The sequence below is a fragment of the Mustelus asterias genome, chromosome 9 (assembly GCF_964213995.1).
Source record: "Mustelus asterias chromosome 9, sMusAst1.hap1.1, whole genome shotgun sequence".
Taxonomy (NCBI): Eukaryota; Metazoa; Chordata; class Chondrichthyes; order Carcharhiniformes; family Triakidae; genus Mustelus; species Mustelus asterias.
Genome location: NC_135809.1, coordinates 116,998,155 through 117,023,701, shown reverse-complemented (window position 1 = coordinate 117,023,701; position 25,547 = coordinate 116,998,155). Strand labels below are relative to the sequence as shown.

Sequence of the window (25,547 nt, the reverse complement as noted above, 5' to 3'; positions counted from 1 at the left end):
GTAATTAAGAAAGCAAATGTAATGTTGTCATTTATCTCAAGAGGCTTGGAATACAAAAGCAGGGATGTACTTCTGAGGCTTTATAAAGCACTGGTTAGGCCCCATTTGGAGTACTGTGAGCAATTTTGGGCCCCACACCTCAGGAAGGACATACTGGCACTGGAGCGGGTCCAGCGGAGATTCACACGGATGATCCCAGGAATGGTAGGCCTGACATACGATGAACGTCTGAGGATCGTGGGATTATATTCATTGGAGTTTAGGAGGTTGAGGGGAGATCTGATAGAAACTTACAAGATAATGAACGGCTTAGATAGGATGGACGTAGGGAAGTTGTTTCCATTAACAGGGGAGACTAGGACGCGGGGGCACAGCCTTAGAATAAAAGGGAGTCACTTTAGAACAGAGATGAGGAGAAATTTCTTCAGCCAGAGAGTGGTGGGTCTGTGGAATTCATTGCCACAGAGGGCTGTGGAGGCCGAGACGTTGAGCGTCTTCAAGACAGAAATTGATAAATTCTTGATTTCTCGAGGAATTAAGGGCTATGGGGAGAGAGCGGGTAAATGGAGTTGAAATCAACCATGATTGAATGGTGGAGTGGACTCGATGGGCCGAATGGCCTTACTTCCGCTCCTATGTCTTATGGTCTTATGGTCTTTAATTGAGTAAGCATCCCCTCTGAAATGGTGGAGTGAAGAATTTCTGACAAACCCATTAAGCATTACATCCCATGGTGTAATTTCAGGAGTTTAGTAGTTAATTCACTAGAGTCTACATTAGTGACCATTCCGAGAGTATTAGCTTTTGCATGTAACTCCAAACAACAGCAAAATACTGAAGCCTCTTATACTTTCTGCTTCTTGCTGATGACACTTCACAAAAATCAAGATGTACACCTCACATTGTGCTTAGCAGCCAGTGAAATATGAGGACAGATTATTTTTGTGACTGATGTGGACTCTAATCAGCGAGAGATGAAGTCAAGAGGAGTCAACAGAGGGGCAACAGCTATATAATGCACCCTACAACACATGTCAAACCTTGGGAGGTGTTTTGCTTTCAAAAGATTGTCAGATTCAAGTTGTGTAAAACTTTCTCAGCAGAAATAGCATCAAAAAGTGTAATAGGTGTGACTTCGATAATTATCCCTTGCTAACAGCGTCTCGTGTTTTAACCCCTTTAGTTGGAAAACTTGATCGATGAACTGCGAGCTGCTATCAAGAAGCACAATGGTCAGCTCTCGAAACTTGGCCCACAATTACAGGCTGAAGAGGAGCTGCAAGGTGCCCTTGTGTCCCGGCCTATTAATAAGTTTCCTTCAGGGACCACTCTACCAAAAGGCCTGCAGCTCAAAGTGGGTGTCACCTATCTCATTGTTATATATACGAGGTCAAAATGTTCCACTTTCCCTTTGAAATTATATTTCATGTCAGTGGATATAAATAACTTTTTTTTCAAAGACTCACCAAGCTTTTGTTCTGTCATAATCATAGAGTCATACAGTGCAGAAAAGGCCCTTCGGCCCATTGAGTCTGCACCCACAATAGCTCCCACTAAAGTCACGCTCATCCCATTTTCCAGCACTTGTCCCACAACCATGAATGTTATGATAGTTCAAGTGCTCATCCTAATATGACAAGGGTGGCACGGTGGCACAGTGGTTAGCACTGCTGCCTCACAGCGCCAGGGACCCAGGTTCAATTCTGGCCTCGGTCACTGTCTGTGTGGAGTTTGCATGTTCTCCCCGTGTCTGCGTAGGTTTCCTCCGGATGTTCCGGTTTCCTCCCATAGTTCGAAGATGTGCGGGTTAGGTTGATTGGCCATGCTAAATTGACCCTAGTGTCATGGGGATTAGCAGGGTAAATGTGTGGGGTTACGGGAATAGGGCCTGGATGGGATTGTGGTCGGTGCAGACTCAATGGGCTGAATGGCCTCTTTCTGTACTGTAGGGATTTTATGATCCTATAATACTGTTTCAAAGTTGTAAGGTTTATGGCCTCCACAACCTTCCCAGACAATGCGTTCCAGATTCTCACCATCCTCTGAGCAAATTTTCTTTTTCTCAAATTCCCTCTGAGTTCTCCTGCCCTCACCCTAAAACTGTGCCCCCTCATGATTGACCCCTCAATCAAGGGAATCAGCTGTTTCCTATTCACCCTGTCCATACCCCTCATAATCCTATACATCTCAATCATGTATCCCCTCAGTCTTCTCTCCTCTAAAGAAAACAAACCAAACCTACCCAATCTCTCCTTGTAGCTCAAATGCTCCATCCTGGTGAGTCTCCTCTGTAGTCCCTTTAGTGCAATCACATCCTTCCTATAGTGAGGTGACTAGAATTGCATACAGTACTCCATCTGTAGCCCATCCAATGCTCTGTACAGCTCCAACATGACCTCCTTTCCATCATACTCTATGCTACCTTCTTCTTCACTATTAACCACCCTACCAATCTTGGTGTCATCTGCAAACATACTTATCATTCCCCCCACATTATCATCTATATAATTTATCTATATAACAAACAATAAAGGACCCAACACTGAACCTTGTGGTATGCCACTGGATACCAGCCTCCAGTCATTCAAACTGCCTTCTACCATCACACTTTGTGTCCTATTGTTAAGCCAGTTTCGGATCCATCTCACCAAGTTTCCTTGAATTCCATGTGTTGCAACCTTCTCAATCAGTCTCCCATGTGGGCTCTTGTCAAAGGCTTTGCTAAAATCCATATAAAGTACATCAAATGCACTTCTCTCATCCACACACTCGATCAAATTTTCAAAAAATTCCATCAAATTTATTAGGCATGACATCCCTCTGACAAAGTCATGCTGACTATCCTGAATCAGCCCATGTCCTTCCCAGTGGAGATTAATTCTCTCCTTCAGAATTTTCTCCAATAGTTTCCCTGCCACTGATGTGAGATTCACCGGTCTGTAATTTCCGGGTTCATCTCTACCACCCTTCTTGAAAAGTGGAACCACATTAGCCATCCTCCCGTTCTCTGGCACTTCCCCCGTGGCCAGAGAGGAAAACAATTTGCTTCAGAGTCCCTGTAATTTCCTGCCTCATCTCTCACAGCAGCCTGTGATACAATTCATCCGGGCCTGGGGATTTATCCATTTTTAAGCCAGTCAAAGCCTCCAATATTTCCTCACTTCCTACATCAAAAGGCTCAAGGTCCTCACTGTCCCTTTTCCTGAATTCTGTACTGACGTTCTCCTTTTCCTGAGTGAAGACTGATGAGAAGTATTCATTTAACATCCTTCCAATGTCCTGTGGCTTCACACATATAGATGGGCCCCTTGGTCTCTAATGGGCTTTAATCTTTCCCTGGTTAACCTCTTCCCTTTAATGTATTTATGGAATATTTTAGGATTCTCCCTAATCTTATTCACAAGTCCTATTTCATGTCCCCTATTGCTCTTCTAATTGCTTTCTTAGTTCCCTCTTGCACTTCCTATATTCCTCTAGGGCTGCAGCTGAATTGCTCTCTTTGGACACTCTAAAAGCCTTCCTCTTCTTCCTTATCCAGTCCTGAATTGTCCTAATCATCTAGGGTTCCCTGAACTTATTGCTGCTACATTTCCCCCTATGGGGAACATCATCTACCTCAACTGACTCACTTATATCCTCCAGTTACTACTGCCCACTCAGCCCTATAATCCCAAACAGGAAGATACATCATGCATTTATAAATTGCCTTACCGCATCTCTTACCCCATCCAGAAGTAGTTGGCATACTTTTGAAAGTTTAATCATTTGGCTAAAATAGCAGTCACTCAGATCTGACAAACATCGCTGCCAGATGACCCAACGATCTGTCGTTAATTGGTTGAGGGAGAATTATTCAAAGTTGTTTTGTGATATAGGAGTTGCACAGTGGTTAGCACTGCTGACTCACAGCGTCAGGGACCCACGTTCGATTCTGGCCACTGCTGACTCACAGCGTCAAGGACCCGGGTTCGATTCCGGCCTTAGGTGACTGTGTGGAGTTTGCACTTTCTCCCCATGTCTGCGTGGGCTCCTTTCTGGTGCTCCGGTTTCCTCCCGCATTCCAAAGATGTGCAGGTTAGGTGGATTGGCCATGCTAAATTGCCCCTTAGTGTCAGGGGGATTTGCAGGGTAAATACTTGGGTTATGGGGATAGGGCTTGGGTGGGATTGTTGTCGGTGCAGGTTTGATGGGCTGAATGGCCTCCTTCTGCACTGTAGGGACTTTATGATTCTATGACTAACATCACAGTGCAAGATGAAATGCTTTGATGTCTCATTTTTTTCAGCAGTGTTCATGGTCTATACTACCAATCTATAAATAGTTGTGTGGCTGTTTAACTCCCAGAATCTTGGTCAAGTCTAACAATGCAAATGCCTGTGTTTTATTTGCAACTTATCCAAGCACTGACATTTATTAACAGACTGCTTTAGTTCAAAGATCCTTAAGTCACATTTATTTTTTGTCCCTTTGTATAGTATGGACAATTCCTTAGTTTCTTATGGTTCATGCTATGATTCTGTTTTCAGTTCTGCTACACAGCTTTTTTAATGTTCCATTCCTATGTATTGTTCTGTTTCTCAATCACATTAATAATTTGTGTCTTGCTTTATAGCAGAGAAAACATGAAAGTATCCTCCTAAATATTAATTAACTTAGATAATTATCAATGCTCTTTTTAAATTTGAGAATCTGCAGCTTCCTTGGTTAATGGCATCCATGCTTTGTATTACCCATCAACCCATACCATTGTGCAACATCATTGATCCTTCTAATGAAAAAAGCCATGTCAAGATTTTAAGTAAATAGTTTTTCCACGACTGTATGTTACGAATCAACAAATAGCCTCCTTTGAGCCGTGAACCGCCCAAGTTTTAAACCTGTGTCTTTTGAAGGTGTAAACACTTGCTTGGGGAAAGTTTGTTGTTTGTGCTTTGAAAGCAGACAAAGAAAAACACAAATAATGATCAGTTGTCATTACCAGCCGACGGCAATGTTTCCCTCATCTCCACATGCCATCCTAAGCAAAGTATTGTGTTACTAATCTGACTTAAAGCCCAGGCCTCGAATTTGTTTAAAATATGAGCCCATTCCCCATCTGCCGCAGGGCACACCCTCCTGCCTGTGGCATCCTGAACTGCCCTGGGGAATGTCAGCAGGAAGGCAGTGAAAACTGAGCCGCGGTACTGTTGCAGTGGGCAGGACACATGGTTCCAATGTAGGCGCTCAACCTAAAAATGCAAGAAGTGTGTTTGGCCTTGTGCTTTATTTGTTTTGTTTTCCCACTTCCCAATTAGTGAATTATCAGGGAGCAATTGATTCACTCATGTTACTGCTTCACCCCAGTCACATCTGAGCGACAAAAAGTTTGTTCACTTTGGAAGTTTGGTTCGCACATGGTGATTGTAAGTGACATGGCAGAGACATTCACAAGACATAAGGCCACAGGTATAAAGACTTTCACCCTGCGACCTCCATCCTGCCTTGTTGAAATTCTAAAATCTAAGCTGGAACAAAACCTTGCTTCAAATACCTTTTGTCTTGCTCCTTTTGACATGGCTTTTCGAGGATCTTCTGTTGATGTTTGGATGTTGGCAATATTAGAGTACAAGGATTTAAGATTTTGTCTACCATTTCCAATGTGTGCTGTTTCAACAACATAGAATCATAGAATCATAGAATCCTACAGTGCAGAAGGAGGCTATGCGCACCGAACACAATCCCATCCGGGCCCTATCCCCATAACCCCATGCATTTACCCTAGATAGTCCCCCTGACACTAAGGGGCAATTTAGCATGGCCAATCCAGCTAACCTGCGCATCATTGGACTCTGGGAGGAAACCGGAGCACCCGGAGGAAACCCACGCAGACACGGGGAGAAAGTGCAAACTCCACACAGACAGTGACCCAAGCCGGGAATCGAACCCGGGTCCCTGGCGCTGTGAGGTATCAGTGCTCACCACTGTGCCAATGTGCATCGGACACCGACACCAGACATGATGGAAAAAAACTTCAGAAAAAAGAGAAAGGTTGGTTCTGTGGCTGGTACATACACCCCAGCTGGTGCTCTTCCTTTCCCTGTTAAATGTCACCAGAATCTTCTGCTCTCGCTGGTGGTGAGCTTGGAAATGGGAAGTTTAAGTTTATTCATTAGTGTCACAAGTAGGCTTACATTAACACTGCAATGAAGTTGCTATGAAAATCCCCTAGTCACCACACTCCAGTGCCTGTTCGGGTACAGTGAGGGAGAATATAGTGTGGCTAATGCACCTAACCAGCACATCTTTCAGAGGAAACCGGTGCACCCGGAAGAAACCCATGCAGACACGGGAAAGACGTGAAGACTCCGCACAGGCAGTGACCCAAGCCAGGAATCGAACCCAGGTCCCTGGCACTGTGAGGCAGCAGTGCTAACCACTGTGCCAACATGCCGCCCATAAAAGGGCATGTAATTAAGAGTGATGGTGGCATACCAGAACCCTGCCGTTTTGCTGCCTCTGCCAGAATTAATTTCAGGGTGAGAATGTGCATGGTTGCCCTTGCTGCCCCACTGCCAGTTAAGGCCCTTAAATGGCCAATTAATGACCACTTAAGGGCCTCATCCTGCCACTGCTGGTATTAACCCAGCAATGGGAGGGCCTGAGTTTGGCCAGCTTGGCACCTTTTCAGGGAGAAGGGGTATCCCTCAATCAAAGGCACTTAGTATTTGAACCCTTCTCTTGCTGCCGACTCCTCTGTACACTCTCCCTGCAATTCCCACCCTCCAAAAACCCCTTTCCTAACATTACTAACCTGCATCTTGGGTCGCTCTGGGGCTCCGATGCCTGTGATTGGCCAGCAGTCTCAGTAGGTGAGACTTCTGCCTCCGGGGTCAAAGGGTTGTGAACGTAGCCCATCACGCAAACCAGCCTCTCATCCATTGACTCTGTCGACACTTCCCAGTGCCTCGGAAAAGCAGCCAGTATGATCAAGGACCTTATGCATCCGGGACATTCTCTCTTCCACCTTCTTCCATCAGAAAAAGGATACAAAAGTTTGAAATCACTTACCAACCGACTCAAGAACAGTTTCTTTCCTGCTGCCATCAGACTTTTGAATGGGCCTACCTTATATTAAGTTGATCTTTCTCTACACCCTAGCTATGACTATAACACAATATTCTGCACCCTCACCTTACCTTCTTCCCAATGTACATAGAACATAGAACATGTACTCTGTGAATGCTATGCTTTGTCTGCATAGCACGCAAGAAACAATACTTTTCACTATATACCAATACACCATAGAAACCATAGAAACCCTAAAGTGCAGAAAGAGGCCATTTGGCCCATCGAGTCTGCACCGACAACAATCCCACCAAGGCCCTATCCCCTTATCCCTATATATTTACCTGCTAATCCCTCTAACCTACACATCCCGGGACACTAAGGGGCAATTTAGCTTGGCCAATCAACCTAACCCGCACATCTTTGGACTGTGGGAGGAAACCGGAGCACCCGGAGGAAACCCACGCGGACACGAGGAGAATGTGCAAACTCCGCACAGACAGTGACCCGAGCCGGGAATCGAACCCAGGTTCCTGGAGCTGTGAAGCAGTAGTGCTAACCACTATGCTACCGTGCCGCCCTTTTAATAACTTGGCAGAAAGCTCTCGATGACCATAGTTTTAATAACTTGGCAGAAAACACGTGACAATAATAAATCAAATCAAATCAAAATCAGATCAATGTCTTTTCTATATTTGGAAAAGATTAAATAAACCGTAAGAGGATCCGCTGAGAAATTTTATCACAGATGGCAGACTTTTGTCTCATAGAATCCCTGCAGTGCAGAAGGAGGCCATTCGGCCCTTTGAGTCTGCACCGACTCTCCGACAGACAATCTTACTCAAGCCCAATCCCCGTAACCCCACATAAGGGACAATTTTAGCATGGCCATTGAACCTAACCTGCACATCTTTGGATTGTGGGAGGAAACCAGAGCATCCAGAGGAAACTCACGCAGACACGGGGAGAATGTGCAAACTCCACACAGATAGTTGCCCAAGGCTGGAATTGAACCTGGGTCCCTGGAGCTGTGAGGCAGCAGTGCTAACCATTGTGCCACCGTGTTGCCTTTTTTTTCTTTTTGTAGAGTGTTAATTACTGTCGGCTGTTAGTTTAAATTTGTTCTCTGGTTTTTTAAAATTTCTTTTTGCACAATGTTTTTTTGCTCACCTGTTAACTTGGGGAGGGGGAGCTGGGTCATTGTACTGTACTCTGTTTGTTGGCTCCTTAGCACTTTCTGATAACGAATAGAAATAATTTTAAAATGTTTTCAGCACAGAAAGAGGCCCTTCGGCCCATTGTGTCAGTGCTGGCCATCAAACACCTGTTTATTCCAATCCCATTTTCCAGCACTTGCTCCTTAGCCTTGTATACTATGGCATTTCAAAAGCATTCCAAACTAAATTGACCACCAAGCCACAAAAAGAGATATTAGGTCAGATAACCAAAAGGTTGGTCAAAGAAGCAGATTTCAAGCAGTCTTAAAGGAAGAATCCAAGGGAGAGAGGTGGAAAGGTTAGAGAAGGAATTCCCATGTGAAGCAGTTAGGCAACTGAAGGCACAGCCCCGAGTGGTGGAATGACTAAAATCATGGATGCTCAAGTGGACAGAAGTTGATGAGCGCATATATCTTGGTGGGTTGTGGATCTGGAGGAAATTCCAGTGATACGGAGGGGCTAGGTCATGGATGGAATGCAGGGAATTAAGATTGGACTCACCCAGGAAACTAAGATTGGGCTAACTCAGGAAAATGACTTCTGACAAGCCCAGTGAACAGGATTGTACAAATCTTGGGAACATGTCATTGGCTTGAGGGCATTGGAGTAGGGCATAGAAAATTGAGCTGATTAATAATATTGTATGAGGAGTGGGATGGGGCTTGGCTACAACGCCACCCACCCTCCCTGCCCCTTAACTGAAGAACATACTCACACCCACTGTTCAGGCTCACATACCAATATTGCCCCTTGGGGAGGAATTAAAGGACTGCTGGTGCTCAAGGAAGGATTATTGTCATTAGACAAAGGGTGGAATGTTAACGTCATGCCTACCACGGGAACACGGACTATGCAAAAGTCCATTGACTTCAGGTGGGATTTTCTGACCTTGGGGCAAGCACGGCCGAAAGTCCTGCCCAAAGAGAGGAAGTGCTGCAGGTGTAGCATAAATACCACCTCAAAGAATTCCTCCAAAATGATGTTTACAAGTTTTGGGTTTGTGTTGATAGGCACATAAATTCCCTGAGTGGCCTCACAATGGCTCCTTGAAGCTAATCTTATCTCCCATGATTGAGAAGCTGTATTTTTCTTATGTTTTCTCGCTGCAGAAGCGTACATCCAAAGCGTTAACATAGTCCACTTTGGTGTAACCTGTTCACTGCATTTAATGTAGCCTTGCCCCAAATTCCCATTCTGTTTAAAACAGCGACATTATCATATAGATCAAAGGCTTGCAGAATTGGCAGGAGACATGGTCCAGAGGGAAAGGGAAGAGCAAGTGGCATATCTACTCCTGGTCATTGTTATCAGGAACATTTGATATAGATGGAGGTATCACTGAAGTGAAAATGATTGTAATCATCAACCTGAAACCAAAATGGAAAATGTAACAAGATTATAAATTGGTTGTTTCATTCAGTGAATTGAAATGAATTATTTTGGGGTTCAAGATTTTTTTTTTCATTGCCAGCATTAGAAACGTAGAGAATATCCACTTTGTAGCTGTGGAGTGAAAAATGGGCTGGATTGGGTTAATTTCAGCAGTTAATTGTGGCTTGCAAAATGGGACAGTGATGGAAATGTGAACCATCCCCCATTTACATGTCAATGGGTCAGTAAAATGTATTTATCACTAAGTGGTCAACAATTTATTAATATATATAGATATATTTGTTCCATTACTGTTATGATTTTTTAATTGTTAATGATTCTTCTGATTATACCTCACTGGCATTGGCTTTGAAGACATCCATGGTCTGTAATGCTGAGCTAATGATACCATGCTCTGACCTCTGTGACCCATATTTGCCTGAGAGTGTCTGTACTGTACTTGCTGAAGCTGAGAATGGGATGCAATGTTCATGACAGAATTTCACAGCAATGCTTAAATGGAGCCATGTTACCAATGCTATTATCCAAATCCTTCTTCAAACTTTGAATGCCGCATTGGCAATTCTTTGTGCCCTCGAACAAAGAACAAAGAAAAGCACAGGAACAGGTCCTCCAGTCCGCCAAGCCCGTGCCGACCATGATGCCATAACTAAACTAAAAAAAAACCTTCTGCCCTTATTCGGACTGTATCCCTCTATTTCCTCCCTATTCATGTACCCATCCATATGCCTCTTAAATTTTGCTAATGTGCCTGCTTCCACCACCTCCTCTGATAGTGCGTTCCAGACACCCACCACTCTCTGGATGAAAAACTTTACCCGCACACCCCCCTAAAACTTTCCCCCCTCTTAATTTGAACCTGTGCCCCCTTGTAATTGACACTTCCACCTTGGGAAACAGCCTCTGACTATCCACCCTGTCTATATCTCTCATAATTTTGTAGACCTCTATCAGGTCTCCCCTCAGCCTCCGTCTTTTCTTTACCCATTCAGGTAACTCTGTTCTCTGACGACATTTTCAACTTTCTAGTAACCCTGTCTTACATCACTGGATATCTGGTATATGCTGTTGGACTCTTCCTCCTCAGCAATGTGTTCATCAGTTGATGGCAAGATGTGTGACTGACTGGTTTGCCGCAGGTTAATGAATCATCACGTCTTCACATTCTTCAATGAGTACTGGGCCTACGTGAACACCGGGGAGAGTCAATGAGCAGGCAGATTGATCTCCCAGGCTAGGGTAGAGTCAATGATCAGGGTAGCTGATGATGTGCAACTGAGGTGTCGCCTCATGCAATTTTTCGAAGCCATCTCGGCCTTTGGACTAAACTGAAGCATTAGACAAAGCCCAAGATGGGGTGCAATGCCTCATCATGTCAGCTTGGGATCTTGTTTTGATCAAGCCCAGGATGCGATCCAGGAATATCTCATCTTGTCAGCTTGGATCTTGTTTGTCCCTCTCGTGGGGGACCATGAATTGGATTCAAAATGAATTTGGTATTTTGGATGGAATAAAAACGTTAAAAAAAAAATGAACATTGAACTACAAAGACTGATCCTTCTATTTAGCTACCAGTTTCACCCAGTTTGTAGTCCTTGTTTTTGTGTCAGAAGGTCAAAGGTTCAAGCCCCATTACAGGTTTGATCATGCAATCTAAGCAGGCACTTATTTCAATGTGGTAAGAAGGTATTGCTGCATTATTGTCCTTCGGATGCCTGTTTGGGTAGATTCAAATATTCCATTGGTGATATTTGAAGAAAAACAGAGACAGGAACAACCATTCTCCTCTAAGCAACAGCACCAAATACAGTTCATTTGCCATTTGTGAATTCTTGCTCTGCAAAAGTTGCATTTGCCTACCATTGCAACAATGATGACACTTCACAACCATTGGACGTAATGTACATTGAGGTACTACATGAGAGAAAATGCTTTCTGCCTGTTTTAAGATTAACCATCACACTTAGCAGTGTTATGAATATGTAAAAGGAAAGCCAGTCACTTCAGGCAGGTTTCTTTTCTGACATATTTGCAAAATACCCTTGCCTAAAAGTAATTCCACTCTAACTGACTTCAGGCTCTTTACCCATTGCCTGAAATGGAATGGGCAACTTAAACACAACTCTATCTTTGTCAGAAAAATGTGTTACGATAATCCTGAGCAAAACAACCCACCCTCTGGCATATCATTTGCAATAACTTTGGAGATTGATTAGTACAGAATAAACAACAGTAATCAGTGGTTTATAGGAATAGATGTTTGATTTGATTTGATTTATTATTGTCACATGTATTAACATACAGTGAAAAATATTGTTTCTTACGTGCTATACAAACAAAGCATACCGTTCATAGAGAAGGAAACGAGAGTGCAGACTGTAGTGTTACAGTCATAGCTAGGGTGTAGAGAGAGATCAGCTTAATGCAAGGTAAGTCCATTCAAAAGTCTGACAGCAGCCGGGAAGAAGCTGTTCTCAGACTTTTGTATCTTTTTTCTGATGGAAGAAGGTGGAAGAGAGAATGTCCAGGATGCGTGGGGTCCTTAATTATGCTGGCTGCTTTGCCGAGGCAGCGGGAAGTGTAGACAGAGTCAATGGATGGGAGGCTAGTTTGCGTGATGATTGGGCTACATTCATGACCTTTTGTAGTTCCTTGCGGTCTTGGGCAGAGCAAGGCCATACCAAGCTGTGATACAACCAGAAAGAATGCTTTCTATGGTGCATCTGTAAAAGTTGGTGAGAGTCGTAGCTGACATGCCAAATTTCCCTAGTCTTCTGAGAAAGTAGTGGCATTGGTGGGCTTTCTTAACTATAGTGTTGACATGGGGGACCTGGACAGGTTGTTGGTGATCTGGACACCTAAAAACTTGAAGCTCTCGACCCTTTCTACTTCGTCCCCATTGATGTAGACAGGGGCATGTTCTCTTTTACACTTCCTGAAGTCGATGACAATCTCCTTCGTTTTGTTGACATTGAGGGAGAGATTATTGTTGTAGGCCATGTAGACCATTCAGCTCTCCAAATTTGGTCTGCCACTGTGTTAGATCAAAGGCTGATCTACACCTCAACTCTACCTACCTTAGCTCCATATCTGTTGATACGTTCACTCAACAAAGAATTGCTAGTTCACTTAACCGAGGCCTTATCTACTCTCTCAGGCAGACGTAAAGGATCACAAAACACTATTTTGAAGAAGACTTGGTAAGTTGTCCAATTTTTAGCCCTCACCAATAAACAGATTATCTGGTGATTATCTCATTGATGTTTCTGGGAACTTGCTATGTGCAAACTGGTTGCTGCGTTCCCCTCCATGCCAACAGTGACTACACCTTAAGTACAGTACTTTGATGGCTGGAACGTGCTTTGGGATGTCCAGGGGTGCTTAAAAGTGCTTTATGGAAGTTTTATCTAACTTGTTGAGTATCAACAGTAGAAGGGAGAACATCCAAATTTGCAGCAAATCTCTGCTGGACATAGTGTGTTAGAATTGATAATGGCAAGTGATATAACGTATTTATTTGAAAATGCCTTGTGGGAAAATGCCACACTGTAGCTGGATAGTCACATCCCTGTGGGCGATAATCCATTTTGTTTGCTTCACTCATTAGGTGTATCGGAATGGTCAAAGTACTGGAGAAGTTCTCATCTATATTAACATGAAGGTCATCGAAAAAGAGTCTGGCAGTGATAAATTCATGATGGAAAGAGTAAGGACTTTTTTTTGCTTGAAATATAATCAAAATAAAAGAAGCATAGTTGCAATAACAATGAAAGCCTTGGTTAAATAAAATAAAACAAATGTAGTGCCATTTTAATCCAACCCGCACAGTGCTGGTTCACACTCTGCTTGGCTTTACCCTCCATTGAAGTCAACAGAGTGTTACAGTGGCACAGTGGTCAGCACTGCTGCCTCACAGCGCCAGGGACCCGGGTTCGATTCCGGCTTGGGTCATTGTCTGCGCAGAGTCTACACGTTCTCCCCATGTCTGCCTGGGTTTCCTCAGGGTGCTCTGGTTTCCTTCCACAGTCTGAAAGACCTGCTGGTTAGGTGCATTGGCCATGCTAGATTCTCCCTCAGTGTACCCGAACAGGCACCGGAGTGTGGCGACTCAGGGATTTTCATAGTAAATTCATTGCGGTGTTAATTTAAGCCAACTTGTGACACTAATAAATAAACTTTAAACTTCAACTGTCGGGAAAGCCTATCTGGTTCACTAATGTCCTTTAGGGAACAAAATCTGCTATCCTTACCTGGTCTGGCCTACATGTGACTCCAGAGCCACAGAACTGCCCTCTGAAATGGCCTAGTAAGCCACTCAGTACAAGGGCAATTAGGGATGGGCAATAAATGCTGGCCAGCCAGTGACGCCCATATCCCACAAATGAATTATAAAAAAACAAGTTCTACCCTATCCTATTGGTTTCAAACCCAACAATTACCCCCTTTACAAAGTTTCCATTTAGCCTCTACTGTTGGTTAACCTGCAGTTGCTTTGCATCACAAAAATCAACAAGAAAAGCTGTGAGCTCACACTGGCTCACAGTATAATAGGGAGTGTACTTTATCTGTCTTCATAACCTCTCTATATTTAGGTTACTGTCCTGCGACATCCACTCGAAAAGCTGTCTTGATAAATAATTCCACAGCATTCACTTACCGTTGCTGTCCTCTTGAGATATAATTCAACCATTTAAAGCTTTCATTTATTGAACAATGGGAAAATAAGATAGCAGTTTTAAGATCTAAATTATTCAGCTATGTTCCATGCAAGAACTCCACTGTGCCTCCTATATCCACTTTGCAAGTATGTTTTTATGAGAAGGTAAGGCTCCTGGATGATTCTACACCTGAACTGTTCCGTTTCTCCTGCATGTAAATATGCATTTTGTCCCAGCCTCTCCCTTCAGTGGTTAGCTCTGCTGCCTCACCACGCCAGGGACCTGGGTTCAATTCCCAGCTTGGGTCACGTTCACCCCATGTCTGTGTGTGTTTCCTCCGGGTGCTCCCGTTTCCTCCCACAGTCCGAAAGACGTGCTGGTTAGGTGCATTGGCCATGCGAAATTCTCCCTCTGTGTACCCGAAGAGGCACTGGAGTGTGGCGATTAGGGGATTTTCACAGTAATTTCATTGCAGCATCTACTTGTGACTCTAATAAATCACAGAATCACAGAATACCACAGTGCAGAAGAGGCCCTTTGGCCCATCGAACCTGCATCAACGCATGAAAGGCCCTGACCTGCCCACCTAATCCCACTTGCCAGCACTTGGCCCATAGCCTTGAATGTTATGGCGTGCCAAGTACTCATCCAGGTACTTTTTAAAGGATGTGAGGCATCCCGCCTCCACCACCCTCCCAGGGAGTGCATTCCAGACTGTCACTACCCTCGGGGTAAAAAAGTTTTTCCTCAAATCCCCCCTTAAACCTCCCACCCTTCACTTTTAACTTGTGTCCCTTCGTAACTGACCCTTCAACCAAGAGGAACAGCTGTTCCCTATCCACCCTGACCATGCCCCTCATAATCTTGAACACCTCAATCAGATCGCCCCTTCTCTGCTCCAGAGAAAACAACCCAAGCCTGTCCAACCTCTCTTTATAACTTAAATGTTCCATCCCAGGCAACATCCAGGTGAACCTCCTCTGCACCCCTTCCAGTGCATTAACGTCCTTCCTATAAACTTAATAAACTTAGACTTAAAATTAAACTTCCTTCAAAACACACAATGCATGTTATTCGTTTGAGGAAACAACCAAAAGGTGACCTGTTGCTGCTTTTGTTAATCGTGTTCTATAGCTGCCTACTAGGAGGCACCAGAATTCCTCAGTTTTGTTTTCCCCTCCATCTCAGCAAGGAATGGAAGGTGAAATCCCATCCACTGCCTCCATCCGTTAGTGCTCTACACAGTCTGGTCTCTGTGGGTAAAGTTCAACTTTTTCAGGGCTGCAAAATGTGCAGCAGCAGGTTGATTGTCCAATAGACTTCAGAAAAACTGCTGAAATTGAATTAGTGTTTTTCATACCTGAACCAAAGCTTTCAATCTCACTGCTGCAGTAGATTAAGCATTTGTAGCTTTTCACCATTGGGCATGGATTTCAATCTTGCCCAGATTGACAAGGATGCCTGATGGATATAAAAGCCCCTAAGACGTTTTGGCACCCCTCAACCCAATTCCTTTGAGGTGTGCCACAGTCCAAAATGATTCAACCGGACATTAAATTCCCCTCGATTGGAGGGAGGCCAGTGCGGGAAATGGAACATTTCACGCTGTTGGCATATGATTGTGTGGAGTTTTTGCACTTTTCCCCTGTGTCTGCGTGGGATTCCTCCGGGTGCTCCGGTTTCCTCCCACAATCCAAAGATGTGCGGGTTAGGTGGATTGGCCATGCTAAATTGACCCTAGTGTCAGGGGGATTAGCTAGGGTAAATTTGTGGGGTTACGGGAATAGGGCCCAGTGGGATTATGGTCGGTATGGCCTCAATGGGTCGAATGGCCTCCTTCTGTACTGTAGGGATTCTATGACTCTATGATTCTGAAGTTGGGACCAATGCACATTGTCATGACATGATTTCAGAAGCTTCACTCTACTATATCTGACAGCAAAATGGAAAATACCCAGTCCTGTTGTAATCTTACCAGAGAGGCACAAAAAAAGAATCACTTAGCAGTGAATTAATTTTCCACGACGCCTCTGATTAAATGTTGCTTTATTAAACATGGCAGGGTGCAACATTCAACCTCCGCCCGAAATAGATGGCAGAAGGATGACACTGCCCACTGGTTGGTATCACCGTGTGGTCCTGGTCTCATTTATAGGCCACTGGTGCATTGTGAGAACCCAGCAGTCACCTTGAATGCAGCTCACTTGTTCCAGGAGGGCAGGGTATGCACCAGCACCTACACTGCTCCAATGGGCAGGTCAGATGCAGGAAGGTGGAGCGGGAGAACCCTCAAAGTAGCAGCAGGTTGGAGTTATTTTAAGGGGATCTAGGGAACTGCCTTGACACAACACCCACCAAAATTGATTACCTGGATCATTAGGTTATGGAATCATGGAACGGTTACAGCACAGAAGGAGGCCAATTGACAAACAATTCAGCTTGTTCCATTCCCCTCACCATTCGCCCGGGTCCTGGAAATTATCTCTCTTCAGATAATTACCCAATTCCCTTTGAAAGCCATTATTGATTCTGCTTCCATCACACTCTCAGACAGTGCATTCTAGATCCTAACCACTTGCTGGGTAAAACAGTTTTTTTTTTCCCATGCCAACTTTGGTTCTTTTGCCAATCACCTTAAATTGGCGTCCTCTGGATCTCGGCAATGGGAGCAGTTTTTTCCTTATCTGCCCCCTTGCTCAAGATTCTGAACACTTCGATCAAATATCCTCCCTTCTCTAAAATAAGCACCCCAACTTCCCCAATCTGTCCACATAACTGAAGTCCCTCGTCCCAGGAACCATTCTCACAACTATTTTCAATTACTCTCTCCAACGTCTTTAACATTCTTCCTAAAGCGCGGTGCCCAGAATTGAATGCAGTTGAGGCTAAACTAGTGTTTTATAATGCTTCACCAGAACGTCCTTGCTTTTGTACTCTATGCCCCTATTTCTAAAGCTCAGGAACCCGAGTGCCTTATTAATCGGTCCATCCAACTTCAATGATTTGTGTACGTACGACCCAGGCCCAAGTCCCACTACTCCTGAATCCCCTTCAGTATTTGTTTTTTGTCTCTGACAATCACAATCGGGCTTTCACCAACTGCGTAGCAACCCAATTTGCATATTTAAGTCGCCGCTCGCCCATTTGTGGAGCTGCCTCATTACTGCTTTGGGTGTTTATGGCGCTTGCCAATTACTGGCCACCCATTATTCAAGGCTGGAAACCAGCAACTGTGGGAGTGGGGGGTTGGGGGGGGGGGGGGGGGGAGTGGGGGGTTGGGGGGGGGGTGACAATTGCCTCCTCCCCCCCCACCCAACCTCAATATCTTTTTGGTTTTGAAGGAAAAATAATACAGAGTCTGTAGTGGATGAGTAAAGCGAAGAGCAGGCAACTGATGATTACATTGAACAATCTCCTGTCTGTAACCAGCGCAGGAGCAGGGGTCAGAGCCAATGGTAATACTGTTGCACCACCTGCTGGTAAAAAGCCTGTGTTCTCTTTCAGTTCCTTATGACAAGATAAACAATTCAATCATCTCGCACTCCCCGAGCACGCTTTTGAACTTAATTAATGTGTGTTAGGATTCCAACTGCACAAGATCTGAAACAAATTTTCAAATCATTCTTTCTTTTATACAATCCTATCTATCCCAGTTGCTTCAGATGATTTGCCAACGGCTCCAGTGCTCGTCGGGATATCATGCCTCAGGTCTCAACCTTAGTCCCACCCGACTGTTTGATGAAAATGGACAAGAAATAAAGAATCCCCTTTTTCTTGAAAACGATCAGAAGGTTTGGGTGTCATATGGCGAAGACTACAGGTAAATTGAAACTGCCCTTTTATCTCTGTGATCGCGAGCTGACCTTCCTTTTTGGTTAGCTTGCAGGCAGAGGCGGGGGGGGGGGGTGGGGGGGGAATGCAAACCACTCCAGGTAATAACTGTTTTACTGCATCCCTGGGATTTTTTTTTCCCTTTCTGAGGTTGTGTCTCGAGACATACTGGGGAGCTATGACATCTCTATCTGTCTAGCTTCATCTATAGAGCTCTGTCATAGTTCCTGATGTCTGCCTGTCAGCAGTGCGAGAAGGAATTTTTCATGTTTGAATAGTCACCTTAATGATGGCAGATGGAAACACTCCAGGGGGCACAGCCCATCATCTTGTCGTTGTCGTGGGCTGCGCTGACCTGTTCCCCAGCATTTTGTGTTTTGTCCACTTTTAAGCCGAAATGGACAGTAATTGAAAAGTATCTTAAGTGAATTTTATCAAACCCTCTGACAACGCAGTCCTCGTTGTTTGTGTCGCTCCCAATAATGTCTTAACCTTTTATGCACCGGTGACAATAAATGAAATGACAAAAAGATAGGGCTCGCATTCTCAATGGTTGCTTTCTGAAGCGATGCAATCCACTGTGAGAGAGGGGAAGAAGTTCGACAGTGTGTGTTGCATGAATCTTTCGATGAGCTACCAAAGCACAAATCGAAACCGAGTGACTTGACAGGCCCAAACCAAAGCTGCAAATTTGACATTTTGTTTTCAAAGAGAGAGATGCTTGAATTAAATAAAACAAACAGGGGCTTTCTAAGGCATGGTTTTTGTAGCTTTTATAAACAGACTTTGATTCCTTTGAATTGAATTGAACATTCTGCTACAAGGGCGGCACAGTGGCTCAGTGGTTAGCACGACTGCCTCACAGCGCCAGAGACCCGGGTTCGGCTGCCGGCTTGGGTCACTGTCTGCGTGGAGTCTGCACATTCTAGAGTCATAGAGTCATAGAATCCTACAGTGCAGAAGGAGGCCACTCGGCCCACCGAGTCTGCAGCGACCACAATCCCACCCAGGGCCTATCCCCACATTTACCCTAGCCAGTCCCCCTGACACTAAGGGGCAATTTAGCATGGCCAATCCGCCTAACCTGCACATCTTTGGAATGTGGGAGGAAACTGGAGCACCCGGAGGAAACCCACACAGACACGGGGAGAATGTGCCAATTCCACACAGACAGTGACCCAAGCCGGGAATCAAACCCGGGTCCCTGGCGCTGTAAGGCAGCAGTGCTAACCACTGTGCCACCGTGCCGCCCATTTCTCCTCACGTCAGTGTGGGTTTCCTCCGGGTGAAACATAGAAGCATAGAAAATAGGAGCAGGAGGAGGCCATTTGGCCCTTCGAGTCGAGTCTGCTCTGCCATTCATCACGATCATGGCTGTTCGTCCAACTCAATAGTCTAATCCTGCAATCTCCCCATAACCTTTGATCCCGTTTGCCCCAAGTGCTATATTTAGCTGCCTCTTGAATACATTCAATGTTTTGGCATCAACTACTTCCTGTAATAATTAATTCCACAGGCTCATCACTCTTTGGGTGAAGAAATGTCTCCTCACCTCCATCCTAAGTGGTCTACCACGAATCCTCCGGTTTCCTCCCACAGTCTGAAAGACGTGCTGGTTAGGTGCAATGGCCATGCTAAATTCTCCCTCAGTGTGCCTGAATAGGCACTGGAGTGTGGCGACTAGGGGATTTTCACAGTAACTTCATTGCAGTGTTAATATAAGCCTACTTGTGACACTAAATAAAATAAACTTAGAAATGCAAGATTCTACTCCTTTATCATTACCTCAAAGAATGAATGACACAATTTGTTCTTGCAGATATAAGGAAAGCAACCAGTGCAGTTCATTTCCATTTTTTGCAGGAAATGAGGGGATGGAATGGACTAAATGAGGAATTTTCCTCTTCACCACATAGGTGGCAAACCAGAGGAGGAGATGGAAAATTGTGTGGGTTCTGTATTGGGCAGACAGTACAGTTCCATGGATGTACCATCTTCAAAATGGCCTCTTTGATCATCACGCCTGTAAATTGTCCCAAAAAAAGAGATTTAAACTGATGGGGCTGTTGAACTGGAGGGAATATGTTCCTGGTTTCCATGAAAAGCGACGGTAAAATCTTTGATTATTTTCAGAGATTAATAAAAAATCACTATTGTCACACTGACATTACACAGAAGTGATCTATTGATGGATCTTGACCTGTCATATTGTTGCAAACAAGGGAGTAAAATTGCCTGATGCCTCTTATGAAAGGTAGTAAGTCCTGGAGTGAAAGCAAGTCTCCAGTGTGACGTTTTTGAGCTGATCTGTGTGAAACCTGTGCGAGTGGAAACAAAAGATGGATGGCTCAAAATCAATCCTGCCAGTGATTCCAAAGAACAACGCCATTGTGTCACTCAACTTGAATTTGCCCTGCAGTTTCATTAAAGAAATAAATTTAAATATATATATTGGGTGTGGATTTTCAGCACCCCAACCCCCCCACCCCACAACGTGTTTTGCGGTCCTGCCACAGTGTTTCCCATTTTTTGCACCCTCCACTGCCAGGGAACCCACAGCAGAGGTCGCCATTGGCGGGACTGGAAGAATATATATATGCAGATATATAATACATTAATGGTGTTCTTCAATCTTTATTTCTAGAATTAAATGCACTGGGAACAGAATATATCACCTTAAGCCTGTACTGCCATTCAGTGAGATCACAGCTGATCTCACGTCGTAACATTCAAGGCTATGGGCCAAGTGCTGGCAATGGGAGTAGGTGGGAGTTCAGGTGTTTTTCATGTGTCATTGCAGACATGATGGGCCAAAGGGCCTCTTCTGCACTGTATGATTCTTTGATTCTATGATCTGTGACCTAACTCGAGACATTCCTTAAAACCTCGGGTTAACAAAAACGATCAGTCTCAGTTTTAAGATTAACTATGATCCAGCGTCAACTGCCTCATGTAGAAGAAAGCTCCCAATGTCTTTGCCTGTAAGCGTGCTTTGGAACTTCACTCCTCAAAAGCCCGGCCCTCGTTTTTAGGCTATTGCCAGATTTTCATGGCCCCCTGCTGCAGAGGGGCCGGAAAATGTAGCGAACCTTTCAAAGGTCCATTGACTTTGGCGGGACCAGAAAATTCCACCGGTGGGAGGGGCCGCTAAAATTCCACTCTGTCTCATAGTCCTTCGGTTCCCCAACCAGTGAAAATTGGATAAACAAGAGAGAAACAATCACCTTAATATTGTGAAAACTTCGATTAAGTCACCACAGACTAAATTCTAGGGAATACAATCGTAGTTTATTTCTCTGCTGTAATTTAACCCTTGGAGAGCAGATTGTGTTCCAGTTGCAACCCTCAAAAGCTGATGTATCCTTCTGAAGGTGTCATGCATGGATGTGAACACTACCTGATGTGGTCTAACTAGTGCTTTGTATACCTGCAGCATATCTTCTCAACCTTTTGTATTCCAGTCCTCCAGATGTAGAGGCCACCCTTTTAAATGATCCATTTACCTGGAACCCCTCAAGTCTCTTTGGGCCTCCATTGCTTCTACCTTTTCACCACTTAGAAAGTATTCTGATCTATTATTTCAGCCGGGAAAGTTATTATAAATACTGAACGAATGCAAATGTAGAATATCTGTAGTATTGCAAAAAATATTGATGCTGTAGCAGGACTACATATTTGAAGCTGAAAATTGTAATGTTTTATACAGATAACGTTATTGATTAGTCACAAGTAAGACTTACATTAACACTGCAATGAAGTTACTGTGAAATTCCCCTTATCACCACACTCCGGCGCCTAACCAGACGTCTTTCAGACTGTGGGAGGAAACCGGAGCAAACCCATGCAGACATGGGGAGAATGTGCAAACTCCACAAGACAGTGACCCAAGCTGGGAATTGAACCCAGGTCCATGGCACTGTGAGACAGCAGTGCTAACCACTGTGCCACTGCGACACCATTATAGCATGTAGCACACAATGTATTATTCTACTGCTAAGGTTCTTTGGATTTTTCATCAGCCTGTCCCTTTAAGGGCACAATGACTAAATGCTGTGACTGGATACCTCTCGAGGTCAACGAGAGAGGCTAATTGCTGTTCGGCATTTGCTAAATCCAACTAGACACTAATTGCTTTTTCTATGTGTGACAGAAATTTGTATCTACGATACCTGAAGGGTTAAAACTTTTGTAAAAAAATGGATGTAGCATTATTTTTTGTATAATGTGTATACTTCCTATGAAGGAATGGAGTTGTAATCAAAATTAATTTGTCATAAAAAGCATGGCATAATGTCTAATTTTGCAAATTAGATCATGCATTAATTTGAAAGCTTGAATAGTTCATTTTTTGGAATTATGTATATATTTTTATTCCAATTAGCTACCCATGACAACTATATTATATGCAGTACAATTATGATGTAAGGAGTGTAAAATAGTCAAGGAAAAGGCAGACAGCGACTAAAAAAAACCCGGGGCAGAGTCCTGTGGTAATATTAGTGCAGAGGCCACTGGAAATTTTATTAGTAATTATTTCAATTACTTTACCATTTCATCAATTTTTTTAATTGTTTTGTTTTTTTGAGTCCTTAATTATATAGTTGGCTTTAAAAATATAAATAATTGGAATCAAGGACTCTTAAAGATGATGGAGTTGAATCCTCTATAAGATAGCATTCACATGTGCATCGCAGTTAATTGTCTTATTTATTTTGTTTAAAAAAAAACTAAAGCTGGCAATTACTTGTTGCTCTTTGTTTGTTTATAGGAGCATCTGCAAACCATTTCTCTGCGTGAGGTTTGACCGGGTAATAGGAATGATGGAGCAGGACCAGAAAATAGTTTATAAAACTTCTCTGGAATATGACGGTCCCTTAACTGGCTTGGAAAAGTATGATGCTTTAACCACGGTTTAATAGTATCTTAGACTTCCTCTTTTTGTGCATTTTGACTCATGCTTAAATGAGTTACAATGTTAAAGTTGAAATCTGTTTAATGGATTCTATGGGTGGGATTTTCCTGTCCCGCCCGCCACGGGAATAGTAGCGGGCAGGACACGGACCATGCAAAAGTCTGTTGATCTCGGGTGGGATTTTCCGGTCTTGGGGCGAGTGCGGTTGGAAAATCCCGCCCTATGTCATTGCTTGTAATAGACTCATCAGTCTTGGTTTCAGTTAGTTAGGGAATCTCCCAGTGCCTCTTTTCAGAAACATTTAAAGATCTAGGCAAGATTTCACACTGCTACTGCACTTCTGTCAGTGCAAAAGCCATGTAAACCGCAAGCGTACAGTTCTTGCTCAGGAACAGAGGAATAACTGGTGTCATATGAGCTGTTGTATTTTTCCATTCATTATTCCCTTTCACTGCCTTTTTCTACCTTGCTGCTCCAGCTATCACCCTCTTTTAAACATACACATTCAGTAGCAGGAAGGAACCCCCACTAGCACTATTTAACATCCTCAAACACTCCCAGGTTAGTTGCTGATTGGTTTCTACTGGCTCTGTTTGAGTTGGTGGAAGGGTTAGGTGTTTTTTTTTTCCCCCAACAACATCCCCTCCCCACAAACGGCCATCTGTCACTTGTTCTTTCACACAGCATTGACCTTTGTTCTGCAATTAACACAATCTACTATCCTACCTTTATGCCACTATCGGGACATTCTTTAATCCTTAACATTACCATTAACATTTACTTTGTCTTGTGCCCCAAACACCTTTGTCGAATCTCTCCTGGCTCACACCTATCCCTGACCTCCAATTTGGCTCCAATTGCACCACCCTCTCTTTAACAATACAATATCTATCACATTTATCCCTCTCTTTAACTTTGAAGAAGAGCCGCATGGGCTTGAAACATTGGATAAAAGCAAATTACTGCGGATGCTGGAATCGGAAAGCAAAAGAGAAAACGTTGGAAAATCTCAGCAGGTCTGGCAGCATCTGTAAGGAGAGAAAAGAGCTGAAAAGGGCTTGAAACCTGAACTGTTTCTCTCTGATGTGCGATTAATTCACTCGGGAGGCTAGGACGTACCCGGGAATAAAGGCTTTTATTCACAACAAGAATAGAGCATACTGCTTAACAATACTATCCCAGACTAAGGGCCACTAGAAAGTAGCAGTGACCTTTATACTCCTGTAAGAAGGCGGAGCCAAACGGAGTGTACCACAGAACAATGCTAACAGGTGGAACACCCCAACCCTAACCCCAACAGTAACAAGAGTAACATATGTACAAGTACCCATAGTGGTCACCATCTATGGTTCACCACACTCTCTCCACAGATGCAACCAGACCTGCAGAGTTTTTACAGAATTCCCTGCTTTCATTTTAGCTGTTTTCTGGATTCGGTTAAAGTTGATAAAGTCACCAGGAGTGGTGCTGCATATTGACAGGTTTTAGTTTTAACCTCAAGGGATTTGGTCAGATGGCTTGTTCTCCTAGATGAATAGTTACCATTCCTTTGGGAGGGAGATGGAGCAGAAACAACAAAGAGGGAAAGTTGCTCACAGAAAGAGGTGGAGGAGAAGGATTTTCAGCAGAAGGCCTTATCCAACGGGGGCCTCCTGGGAGCTTTCCTCTTATCTCAACCTAAACCAGAAGCAGTTTGTGCATCATCTGCACTTTACAAAGGAGATACACATAGGATTCTGCCAGTGCCATCCCTTGCACCCAGAGCTGCAACACCAGAGCAGGGAAATGATGGCACTGTCAGTGTCTGTGAAGGGGAGTGTGATTCTGAATTTCTTCATATCCATATCCTTCCAGCCTGGATTAGATGACACCTGGAACATCTCCCAGTTTGTTACTCACTGCTGCAGAAGGGAAGCGAGAAATACCAGGAGAAGGGAGTTCTCTGGGTTTTCTCTGACCAAAGAGAAGCAGTTGGAGCATTTACCTGGCTTTCAGGCTAGCGGTTTCCCTGTAGTGTAGGATGCCATGGAATGCACACGCGTAGCTTTGTGGGTGCTGCATCTAAATGTAGAGATGGGCCACAACCCCAAAGTTTAGCACTTCCTGAATGTGGTTGCATGTGCGACCATGTGCAGCACACCTGCTATCCTGGCAGCAATGATGATGCTTTTATTCAGCACCGACCTGCTGCTCCCTCAGTACTTGAGCCACCAGGTCAAACCAGAGGATGATTGATGGGTGATGAGGGCTATTCCCTTAATACCAGGCTCATGGCTCTGGTCCACAACCCAACCAGGCATGACCATCCGTTGACTCTTCTACACTTCCCACTGCCTCAGAAAAACAGCCAGCATTGTCAAGGACCCCATGCACACACTCGCTTCACCTTCTTCCATCGGGAAAAAGATACAAAGGTCTGAGATTACGTACCAACCAACTCAAGAACAGTTCCTTCCCTGCTGCCATCAGACTTTTGATATGGACCTACCATAT

At 44.1% G+C, this 25,547-nt stretch overlaps 1 protein-coding gene across 1 annotated transcript in view; it reads left to right on the top strand.

Moving 5' to 3' along the window:
- Nucleotides 1–25,547, top strand: part of LOC144499280 (doublecortin domain-containing protein 1-like) — a 420,979-nt gene that overhangs the window by 121,161 nt on the left and 274,271 nt on the right. The window contains exons 6-9 of the mRNA XM_078221394.1: nt 1,184–1,354; nt 13,261–13,359; nt 17,965–18,131; nt 22,911–23,033. Of these exons, the coding sequence (XP_078077520.1) occupies nt 1,184–1,354; nt 13,261–13,359; nt 17,965–18,131; nt 22,911–23,033 (560 nt within the window). The remainder of the gene's footprint in view (nt 1–1,183; nt 1,355–13,260; nt 13,360–17,964; nt 18,132–22,910; nt 23,034–25,547) is intronic.